Source organism: Lipotes vexillifer, unplaced genomic scaffold (genome assembly GCF_000442215.2).
Source record: "Lipotes vexillifer unplaced genomic scaffold, Lipotes_vexillifer_v1.1 scaffold137, whole genome shotgun sequence".
NCBI classification, from domain to species: domain Eukaryota; kingdom Metazoa; phylum Chordata; class Mammalia; order Artiodactyla; family Lipotidae; genus Lipotes; species Lipotes vexillifer.
This window is the reverse complement of record NW_006775780.1, coordinates 1,380,476-1,392,397: the sequence shown is the minus strand read 5'-3', so window position 1 is coordinate 1,392,397 and position 11,922 is coordinate 1,380,476. Positions and strand designations below refer to the sequence as shown.

The 11,922-nt window shown below is 42.1% G+C and overlaps 1 protein-coding gene across 1 annotated transcript in view; it reads left to right on the top strand.

The window, feature by feature from the left end:
* The window catches only part of SPTLC3 (serine palmitoyltransferase long chain base subunit 3), a 128,120-nt gene extending 116,483 nt beyond the window's left edge, over positions 1-11,637 (top strand). Inside the window, exons 10-12 of the mRNA XM_007450199.1 lie at positions 1,013-1,148; positions 5,580-5,709; positions 11,472-11,637. Coding sequence (XP_007450261.1) covers positions 1,013-1,148; positions 5,580-5,709; positions 11,472-11,585 — 380 coding nt within the window. The 3' untranslated portion in view covers positions 11,586-11,637. The remainder of the gene's footprint in view (positions 1-1,012; positions 1,149-5,579; positions 5,710-11,471) is intronic.
* Positions 11,638-11,922: the final 285 nt, after the last annotated feature.

The following is an 11,922-nucleotide window of genomic DNA, read 5'->3' as shown; positions in this document are numbered from 1 at the left end:
CTGCTGAATGGCAACGCTGCATCAAATGCAAACATTGGACTGATTTCTCAGGGACTTAAATATCCAATCCTATTCAATCTTCCTTATTGAGCAAACACTCTCTAGCTTTGGCTAGTTTACTCACTTACCTGCTTAGAGGCAGAACTGAGTAGACAGATATCTCCAGAACTCTTTCTACTCTTCAGTTCCCTTTGGTCATCTCATAATGTGTGTGACCTTCCCACTGGGATACGCACTTAAGACAGAAGATAAGCTTTTGAGCTGAAGTACCAATAACCTTGAAAAGGGCACATGTACCTTGCTTGACCTTCTGTTGGGGGCCAACCCTGTCATTTTTTCTGTCTGGAGAAAGCAGAGGGCCCCCTCTTCCCTTTCCTCTTCCCTTTCCTCTATTACTCTATCTCCACTGAGTGCCTCACAAAATAGTCCCAGTCTCCAATGGATCTATCTGTCCAAGGATATGCTACCCCTTCAAATTCAGATTGGATGAAGTGTTCTTTGATTAGAGACCTAGATGAAGGGTTACTTAACGGGCCAGCTCAGCTTGGCTAAAAAGCCGCAACCAACACCTGGTATGGGGTGGAGTGTGTGTGTGTGTGTGTGTGTGTGTGTGTGTGTGTGTGACTTTACTGTCTTCCCCTGAACTAATGTGCCTATAGTACTTAGCAGAATCCACACACAATAGGTGTCTAGTAAATGATAGTTCATCTCCTTCCTTCTTGCTAGACACCCTTCCTGCTCCCCTACTGCCCTGCAGCCTAGCCTGGCTTTGGTTGCCAGCAGTACCCAGCAGCACCATTCCCCCGGATCCTGCCTTCTAGGCTCAGGGCAGATCCCAGGCATCAGTGCCCACACCTGCTCACTAGGAGTTATTTCACTACCCTACTTTGACCCCCTTCCAACTCTTAATGCAGGACTGCAGAAAGACTTAGGAACACTTTCCAAGACAGTCTGACCTTTGCTTCCCTCTTCCAGGTGGGAATTGATGGATTTCATGCCTGTTTCCTTTCAGGGTTGCAGAGAGTACAGCAACTTGCAGAAAACACAAGATACTTCAGACAGAGACTGAGTGAAATGGGATTCATTATCTATGGCAATGAGGAATCTCCCGTTGTTCCCCTGCTCCTTTACATGCCTGCTAAAGTAGCGTGAGTATCCAGCGGACTCCCAGAATAACACCTAAGCTCCAAGATGATCTGACAGAGTTGGTGCTTTTGACACCACGGGGCTCTTTCAGCATAGGTATTGCTTTGCACTTTGAGCGGGACGCCGAGTTCAGAATTCATTTGTCCAGCTTCTCAGAAGCTACCTGCCTGCCCATCAGCAAGACCTTTTCACAGATCTTGTGGGAAGGGAGCCAGGTACTGCGGCCCATAATTTCCAAGCTCTGTGAATTGGGCGGAGTCACTTATCTCAGGCCCCAGCTGTAAACTGATGATGATCCTGCACTTCTTCCTCCCCCAAGATCTTTCTCAGGGAGAACCTCAAAACACCATCTCTCCCAACATTCAAAAGCAACATGACCAGGCTTTGTGCTTTCTCCCACTGCACTCTCATGGCCATCCTCAAAAGAAAGCACCCTCATGTGTGGGGAAACTGAGGCTGAGAGCAGTTACATAGCTTCCCAAAGCCATACCGGTCAAGCAGTTTTAGTAAAACCAAGAGGCAAACCCAAACCTAGGTTTACTCCAAAGCTCTTGCTCTTAACAAAAAATGTTAACACCACTCCTGTAAGCTTATTTGCGGTTGTTTTCCGTCGACTGCAACTCTGAGGTTGAGCATTAGTAAAAACTGATAAAAGGAAGTTAATTAAACTCCTTTCTAATAGAAAATGTTTGTGTATCTGATGAAGCACATGGTAGAAAGTAATTCTCAACAAATGTTTATCAGATTCTAGACATCCTGACACTCCTTTAACACAAGCCCATTGTTGGAACTTTCCGTCTGATTCTCTTAACAGCCGAACTAGATTGGCAGAGTATGAGACGTAGTATAGAAAAGAAGTTCTGGAGCTATTAGTTGAAAACTCATGATGGATAGGACTGAGTTATACGTTCCTAAAAGATGGATTTTTTGGAGTACACTTTTGGGTCATTTCACCACAGCAAAATAATAAGCAGTTAAAACACACACATGAGTTGCCTCATGCACCACAGCCATCCACCACTCAGCCCTTTGTTCATGGATCTGGATCGGGAAATCAATGCCTGGAGTAGCCAAGAAGACAGTGTGCTTCAGAAATGTCATAGGATACTGCTCTATGCTAATGGCAGGAAGGAGTGACATTGGTGATTCCAACTGGCAGATAACCCAAAACCCTTTACCATCTGATCTTGGATGACAGGAAAGAAAACCCACATTTACTCAGAGTGGTTGGGGAAACGGTACGTTCTGACCCAACACGTAGCCCATGCCTATCTAATATTTTATGATTAGCTCAAATGAAGACAGCAAAAGTAAACTTGTTTCATTTTAGAGAGTGTTAACACCAGAGGGTGGCGGTAGGGAGTGTGCTGGATACTTCTGACTTTGATGACGGAAGTTGGAATTAGAACCTCAACAGGCTGGGAACATGAATCCATCCAATGAGAAGAGTCCATGAAGAATAAAAACAAATGCATTTCAATGCAAGAATTCAAGTGCATGATGACAGAACAAAAGAGAGAGTTCCCCTCCTTTATATGCCAGGAGTCCTAACTAGGGAAAGCTAATGTGAAAAAGGAAAATTAAACTGAGAGGGAGTTTCCTGGAAAACTTATGTTCTAAGGTATAATGAGATGTTTGGAATGAAAAAGAAATTTGACTCTGCCTCTTCCTAGCTGGGGGATCTAGGACAAGTTAACCAACCTTCTGAAGCTCCACTTTTCTCATATTGAAAACGGGATAGAATAGGACCTATTTCCTAAGATCATCTGACGATTAAACAAGATGAAGTCTATCAGCATTTGGCATGTCATTCATGTCTTACATAGGAGCTACTCAGTGTCGGCTGTTATTATCAATAGTATTAATAATGTATATAAAGCACTTCATATAGTAATTGAGTACGCACTCAATCGGTGGTAGACATCATTATTACTACGAGTTCTACTACAGCTACAATGATGATAATTGTTCGTTTCAACAGAGTATAAGATTGAGTCATCGTGCTTGCATGGCTAAGGAGGCGCTAACATTGCTGGATGTTACTTATATGCTAAGGAAGGCTCTTAAACCCAGTTGTCACCCATTGAAGGTGGGATGCTTAGCCCTGGTTTACAAATGAAGACACCTAGACACCCCAAAGTCAACCTACATTCTCAGGGTCCCTCACATTGTAGGTACTAGGGGCCAGAATTCAAACCAGTTGCATTTGCCTCCTAAACCAGTGCTCTCTTCAAGGCACAACATAGCCCATAGGGGAAAAATACACATCTCTTTAAAGCAATGCAGAGTATAATTTAACCCTCTTTAATGTCATCATTGGTGAATCAAAAGGCATCCATTATGACAATGGGAAAAAAATCTAATTATTTGGGTTGTTAAGAAAACTTAGAACAGGTTAGTTACAAAAGGTAATATTATCTAATGTTGGCAGGAGTTACTGCTGCCCAATCTTGTTTCCTGCACTAATATTTCTTCAGTGGAAAGTTGAAGGCAGAGAACCTTTTGAAATGGAGTTAATTGGCTAAGCCAGTGTATGACCACTTGTTTCATTTGCTCATTTAAAAACTTTTGATTTTTCTCAAAGAAATGTGATTACTCCACATTTCCACCTACCACAGAATGGAGACATTATCTCCAGCCAGGTATCCTTTTGGATAAAGTCCTGTTGCAATTCTACCACTGGAATCTTCTATGGAGTTTAGTATAATGCAGTTTCACCCATAAAACATTCACTTAAATAATCAAGAATATACTGTAGTTACTATTTGGTACAGGGTTGACATTTTCCGTCCTGAGGCCTCATCATACACTCGGAGGACGGTGGTGCAGAAAATGCAGTGATGCTGCGTGAATGCAATGCTAATGTTGTATTATTCTTATTCTTATTCACATAGTTTAGTTTCTTTCAGCCTATGCCAGCTCTAATTTGCTTTGGGGAATACAAACCCAGAGGCAATCGCATACATTAGCTGAAGGAGGCTAGGTTTAGTAGTGTAAGTTTTAAAGTTAGAACTGCTCCAGGGAGGCCTCAGGTTAGCCTAATGAATCAACAGTCATATATTTCGCTCTACATTCTTTGGCAAAACTTACTTCCTCTGGTACAAAGAGAAGAGTGCAGACAGTGAACATGGTCTTTGGGGAGTCCCAAAAACCAGCCCGATCATGGGTCAGGTGGTTTGTACTCTAGCAATAAAAGCACTTGACTTGTTTCTCAGACAATTACGAGCTCTCATCCTGTGCAGTTCCGTGGGCAGCCTTCCATAGGGTGATCAAGAAAAAGAAAGAATGGCTGTTTTCAAGCTTCCTCAGTTAGAAAGCTCCATCTCCTTGTAAACTTCCCAATCCAAATCAAAGGCTATGTCTTGCCATGGCCAAGCCAGGGAGCCAGAGAGGCTGTGTGTTTGGTAGTTCTTGCAATCTCCATTGCTTTCTTTGATAACCTGCATTCTGCACGAGGAAACCAAAAGGCAGACAGCTAAACGGGAAGAGAATGAAAGACCCCTGCGTCGCGGATTCTTCCTGAGTTATGACTCAAGGTTTCTGTGGTGCTGTCAGCTTCCAGCCTAAAATAAGGCACCAGCAACCTCTTAATGCTAAGAACAGATCTGAGACGTTTACCCCACTTCAGGGCAAAGCATCTTAGTGATTAAGGATTCCTGCGGGGAGCGACGGAGCACAAAGGGGAAAAGGCTCACTTGGGTGCACATGCTTGTGTCTGACATTGGATCTCAGAGCAAGAAGTTTACAGACTTTGAGAGCTGGGTATTCTAGAATCGTTACTGAGATTAGCTCTAAAATAAAAAGAGGCTAGAAGCAGTTAAGGGGAAGGAATCATAGCTTTAAAAGGTTTTACTCAGGGGCTTCTCTGGTGGCGCAGTGGTTGAGAGTCCACCTGCCGATGCAGGGGACACGGGTTCGTGCCCCGGTCCGGGAGGATCCCGCGTGCCGCGGAGCGGCTTGGCCCTTGACCCATGGCCGCTGAGCCTGCGCGCCCGGAGCCTGTGCTCCGCAACGGGAGAGGCCACAACAGTGAGAGGCCCGCGTACCGCAAAAAAAAAAAAAAAAGTAGGGACTTCCCTGTTGGTCCAGTGGGTAAAACTCTGTACTCCCAATGCAGGGGGCCGGGGTTCAGCCCTGGTTGGGGAATTATTGGGTTGGCCACAAAATTCGTTCACGTTTCTCCATTACATCTTATGGAAAAATCCTAAAGAACTTTTTGGCCAACCCAATAGATCCCGCATGTCACAACTAAGGAGCCTGCATGCTTCAACTAAAGATCCCACATGCCGTAACTAAGACCCAGTGCAGCCAAAATAAATATAAATTAAAAAAAAAAAAAATCAATTAGCCACATGCCTTTTTTTCCCTTTTTTTCTTTTTGCAGTGTAATTTTGTCATCTCTCAGTTAACCTCCTTTTTAACATTTCCCTTAGGGCTTTTGCAAGACATCTATTAAAGAGAAAAATCGGCGTGGTGGTCGTTGGATTTCCAGCTACTCCCCTTGCAGAAGCCCGGGCTCGGTTCTGTGTTTCAGCAGCACATACGCGGGAGATGTTAGACGCAGTAAGTACTCCACAGCCCAGCAGAAGCGACAGGATGGGGTCCTCGGATTCCGAGCACGTTCTTTTACTGAGCTTGCTTGGGTTTCCCTGGGTTTCTCTTGGATGGTTGAAGAAAACAACACTAATAACACTCACTGCTAAAAAGTAAAAATAAAAAATAAGGGTATCCTAACAATGCCCAACAATGTGATCAACTCAGCAGATAGAAAAGAAAATCAGCTCAGTGAAGACTTGAGTCAAGTCGGTGTTTTGGTTTCATAGCAAAGACCCACTGAGTAGCCAGACATCCTGCTCTTTGCTTGTTCTTAAAGGCAGACGCTGATCTCACATGCTATTTCAGCAGTAACTGCCTGCATCCTGGCACTGCTCACAGCCACCATGTCCATCATAAGAAAATATGACCCAAATAAACCATATGTTGGAAAACCAACAACAAAGACAGATCTATCATATAAGCTCATCCCACGTGAGGTGTAAAGGATTTCAAAACCACACTTCAGGGCTTCCCTGGTGGCGCAGTGCTTGAGAGTCCGCCTGCCGATGCAGGAGACGCAGGTTCGTGCCCCGTTTCAGGAAGATCCCACATGCCGCGGAGCGGCTGGGCCCGTGAGCCATGGCCACTGAGCCTGCGCGTCCGGAGCCTGTGCTCCGCAAATGGGAGAGGCCACAACAGTGAGAGGCCCGCATAACGCAAGGAAAAAAAAAAAAAACCACACTTCATTGTCCTTGGATTTCGATCTCTGTGTGAATGAATAATATCAGAGAACCAAGCCAGGTCAGTCAGTTTAGGGTTGATGAAACTGTCTTATAAAATCAATGCAGTTTAGCAAACACTATCAGGTGTCTGCTCTATGCAAAACCCTGGGGCAAAAAGTCTGAGAGAACATACTATGAATAAGCACTTCATAATAATATCAGACAGAATAAATTCATCTCGAAAAAGAAATATAGACAACTGCATGAAGGTGGAGTGGGTTATTATGGAGCTATTTGAACAAAATAAGAGACGACAAGGTCAAGGGCAACGGAAACAAAAGAAATGGATCTAGGAATAGACGTTATGCATGCATGAAGCTGCCAAGACTTGGCAAATATTGGATGCAGGGCACATATGGGGTGAGGGAATCAAGAATAATCCGAGGTCTAGCCCTCTAGCAAATAAAGAACGGCAAAACTAAGCACGTATATGAGATAAGGTATATGGCAAGGAACAGCATAACACCAACAGGACTGGGGGAATAAAACGAGCTCACTTCCAGACATGTTGGGATTACAAATCTACGTGCCAGCTGTGAAAAAGCAAACTATTATATATAGGATGGATAAACATCAAGGTCCTACTGTAGAGCACAGGGAACTATATTCAATATCCTGTGACACACCATAATGGAAAAGAATATGAAAAAGAATGTGTGTGTGTGTGTGTGTGTGTGTGTGTGTAACTGAGTCATTTATACTTCGATAAAATTTAAAGAAAATAAAATCCAATTCTGGAGCTTAGGAGAGTATGCAAGGCTGGAGCTGCTGTAATCTGAGGAACTAAGGGATCATTAAAGTCAATGGTAGAAAATATAATTGTCCAAATCTAAGTGAACGGGCCAAGCACAGACTCCCCCTACATCCCTGGTTGGATATAGGAATCACAGACGAGGAACTGGGCTTAGATGGAGCTAGATCAATTGGAAAAGTCATAAGCTAGTGTAGTGCTCAACACAGTAAAAAGGAAAAAGCTTCAAGGACGGAGAGGATCAAATGTCCCTGCGATTTTTTTAGATTCCACATGTAAGCGATATCGTATGATATTTGTCTTTCTTGTCTGACTTACTTCACTCAGTATGACAGTCTCTAGGTCCATCCATGTCACTGCAGATGGCATTATTTTGTTCTCTTTAATGGCTAAGTAATATTCTATTGATGAACCTATTTACCAAACAGAAATAGAGTCACAGATGTAGAAAACAAAGTTATGGTCACCAAGGGGTAAAGTGAGGGGAGGGATAAATTGGGAGATTGGGATTGACATATACACACTACTATATATAAAATATATAACTAATAAGAACCTACTGTATAGGACAGGGAACTTTATTCAATACTCTGTAACGACCTATATGAGAATAGAATCTAAAAAAGAGTGGATCTATGTACATGTATAACTGATTCACTTTGCTGTACACCTGAAACAAACATAACATTGTAAATCAACTATACTCCGATAAAAATTAATTTTTAAAAATGTCTCTACAAAACAGCAGAACATCCAAGTGGGGTGAGAGATGAGAAAAAACCATTGGCTTAGCAGTTAGTTAGTAGGATCTTGCTGTTGCTCAGAACAGAGAGTTTTAGGAGAGTGCAGGGAACAGAAATAAGAATACAAAGAATTAAAAAATGGAAGGGAGGGCTTCCCTGGTGGTTGAGAGTCCGCCTGCCGATGCAGGGGACACGGGTTCGTGCCCCGGTCCAGGAAGATCCCACATGCCGCGAAGCGGCTGGGCCCGTGAGCCATGGCCGCTGAGCCTGCGCTTCCGGAGCCTGTGCTCCACAACGGGAGGGGCCACAACAGTGAGGGGTCCGCGTAACGCAAAAAAAGAAAGGGATACTTTGAGCTCGAATTACACACACACACAGACACATACACGGGTCCATATCTTTCTGCATCACCATTATATTCTAGGACTTAAACCAATGTATAGAACATAGTAGGTACACAATAACAATTTATTAGATAACATGTTAATAACTGAGCTAACTCTAGATTTTGAGATGATGGGAGAACTTTGCTGTTTTTGTTCTATATATTGTCCAGATTCTCTAAAATGAGTATATTTTAGAGAATATTAATTTTAACAAATTGTTTCCTCTAAATGTAATGAGTGGGTGGTAAGAAATGGTAGGCAAGTCTTTTGAGAAGTGTGTAAAGGCAAAAAGGATAGGTTTAGAAAAAGTGGGGGAAGACTTGAGCATGTTTACACATCAAGGGAAAAGGGAGTGAAGAGAGGGGCACTGCAGGCATGGGGAGAAGAGAATGTGCCCAGAAGCACGCTCCAGAGACAGCAGGAGGGGATGGACAGCTTGGGTCGATTTGCATCTTTCTTCTGATCCAAACGGCATGGAGGCACTCACGAATACCCAGTTCAATAGATATCAGACCTTGTGATTGTTTTCATGAGTTAATTCCTGTGGAATACTTGGTTTGGAAGGAGCACGGAAACCTCATCTAGACAAATGCCTCTAAACTTCTGAGATCGTCAAATCAATACAAAATTTTGAGCAAGTTTCTTACTATAAGAGAATTGAAAAATGACCCCTTGAACAGTCATGGCATTAAGGTAGCAACTGAACATAAATGACAGTCGCAGAAAATATACAATATTAGAGAAGTCTATTCAGTGACCATGTTTGGAACAAGACAAAAAGGAGGACACTTTACAAACACAAAATGACTTAAAAGGTCCCTCTTCTAACATGAGTGGCAGCTGCTCCGTTACCGAGGACAGCTCTAGCCTTGCTATAATCCTCCCGCCTTCTAGATAAGTCTACGTATATACAACACTGAGCTGCTCCAGCTTCTTGACAGCATCCAAGCCAGAACTGGTCCCTGCTTCCTTAGAATCATCTCGTGCACAAGTCCAGATGTGATACGTAGCCCTTCCCAACTCCCCGTTACGAAGATGCTTCTTCTGGAGTGCATATTCCCTGCTGCAGCAAGCTGAATAAACCCGACTTTGTTTGAGTACTCGTGTGTTTCAGGTAGTTGATTAGTGAGCCTCAACATAAATCCATTTAGAAATAATATATGCATTACCAATATATTATGTACATTTTATAATAGACACAAAAAAAGAAGTTAAAAATGTTGAGATACCACCTCACACCTGTCAGAATGGCTATCATCATAAAGAAGACAAATTACAAATGTTGGCAAGGATGTGGAGAAAAGAGAACCCTCGTACACTGTGGGTGGGAATGAATATTGGTGCAGCCACTGTGGAAAACAGTATGGAGGTTTCTCAAAAAACTAAAAATAGAACTGCCATATGATCCAGCAATTCCATTCCTGGGTATATATATGAAAAAAACAAAAACACTAGTTCAAAAAGATACATGCACCCCAATGTTCATAGCAGTTACTTACAATAGCCAAGATATGGAAGCAACTTAAGTGTCCATCAATAGATGAATGGACAAAGAAAATGTGGTATGTATTTGCAATGGAATATAACTCAACCATAAAAAAGAATGAAATTTTGCCATTTGCAGCAACATGGATGGACTTGGAGGGCATTATGCTAAGTAAAATAAGTCAGACAGAGAAAGACAAGTACTGTATGACATTGCTTATGTGTAGAATATAAAAAATACAACAAACTAGTTAATATAATAAAAAAGTAGAGAGCAAACTACTTGTTACCAGTGGGGAGAGTGGGAGGGGTAACATAAGGGTTGGGCAGCAAGAGGCACAAACTATTGGGTATAAGATAGGCTCACGGATGCATTGTACACAACACAGGGAATATAGCTGATACATTGTAATAACTGTAAATGGAAAGTAACCTTTAAAATTGTTTTAAAAAAATTAAATAAATTTTTTTAAAAAGGTTGAGATTAAAATGAATCAAAATCCTATGTTTTCCTCCCACATCCTTCATGAATTGTGGTACTTCTACCCCAGGTGTGTGGGTCCTTCACTTTCAAAGCCACAGAGCTACTCCATCCCCCACCTGCAGGAAAAGCAACAGAAACTACCCCAGATTGATGCCACTTAAAATGTAAAGCCTGATACTTTTTCCTAGGGCTTATATTTGGTATAAAAATTAAGAAACTAAATTGAAGTAGAAAGAAAATTTTAATTACCCATAATCCTACCACCCAGAAATAAACTATTCTTAACATCTTGGTAGGGATCTTAACTAATGTCAGTTTGGAAGATTTCCCAACGGAGAAAATCCATAAGCCCCATGAGTCATTCTTTCTGATGGTAACGATTCTCACTTTACCTTTTTCAAAACATTGGACTCTAATATCATTTCTCTTTTCTTTTGACTGGTTGAGAAAAACAGGCCCAAAAGATTAAAAAGGCATGCCCAATTCAGTAGGATTAGTGATAGACTGGAAGGAAAAACTTACATTTTGTATATTCTGGATCTCAGTTGTTTCATTTGTAAACTTGGGGATACATTTACCTGCCTGGATTGAGAGAATTAAAACAGATGAGTTCTTGGTGTCTTGTGACTTTAAATTCTATTATTCTATGGAGCATAGAGATGAGTATTTAAAAGTTGGGGGTGGGAGGAGGGGGGCAGCAGAAGAATGGGAGAGACAGGAGGAACCTAATTAGCTCCCATAATGTTCCGTTTTCTTCCTGGCCAGGTTGGTTTGCTGTGTCATGAAGAATTAACACAAATGTAATCTGCGAAGTTTTCTTTTTCTTCCACAAGTTTATATATGTCATTAAACTTTAAAATAAATCCTTCAAGGGTAAGCATGGATCAGATGACTTTATTCCTCTCCTCCCACCCCCAAAATAAACTAAAGATTTGTAATGTGGAGTTAGACTATTAAAGAACATGAAAATAAAATGCATTAGCCTCTAACATTCCTCTAGGACTGGCTTATGAACCACAGCTTAATGATTTGGATCTTTCTCCTTTTCTTTAAAATCGAATAAGCTGGCAAAAGAAGAGTGTGGTTCTCTGTGAGCCCCCCAGAGAGCAAGGCCACTTGGGGGTTTAAAGAGAACTGATGGAAGGAATCTCTTTGCAGGTTTTGGAAGCCCTGGATGAGATGGGTGACCTCCTGCATGTGAAATATTCCCGGAACAGGAAGTCAGCACGCCCTGAACTCTACGACGAGACGAGCTTTGAACTTGAGGATTGAGTTTCCTGGACCTGAATGGAGCCTAAAGACTTTGCCAGAAAGACCTCCCTCCTTGCCTCCAAAGAAATATGAATAGATTTCTTCCCCTTTCTAAGGACAGTTTTGGTTTCCAAACCAATTTCACTGAGCCAAGGGAGATACGATTGTTGTCCTTTTAATGTCTCTGCAGAGACAAAACTATGGTTCCAGAGTTTAATTTTCTCTTCCCCTAAGTATCCTGCTGCAAATACACACACGCACTTCTTAGAATAGTTTTAATAGAAAAGAGCCTGTAGTTTAGTTGCTATTGTGCAGCCTCTTTGGTCCAGACCCTTTCAGGAGTTCCAACCAAGTAAGA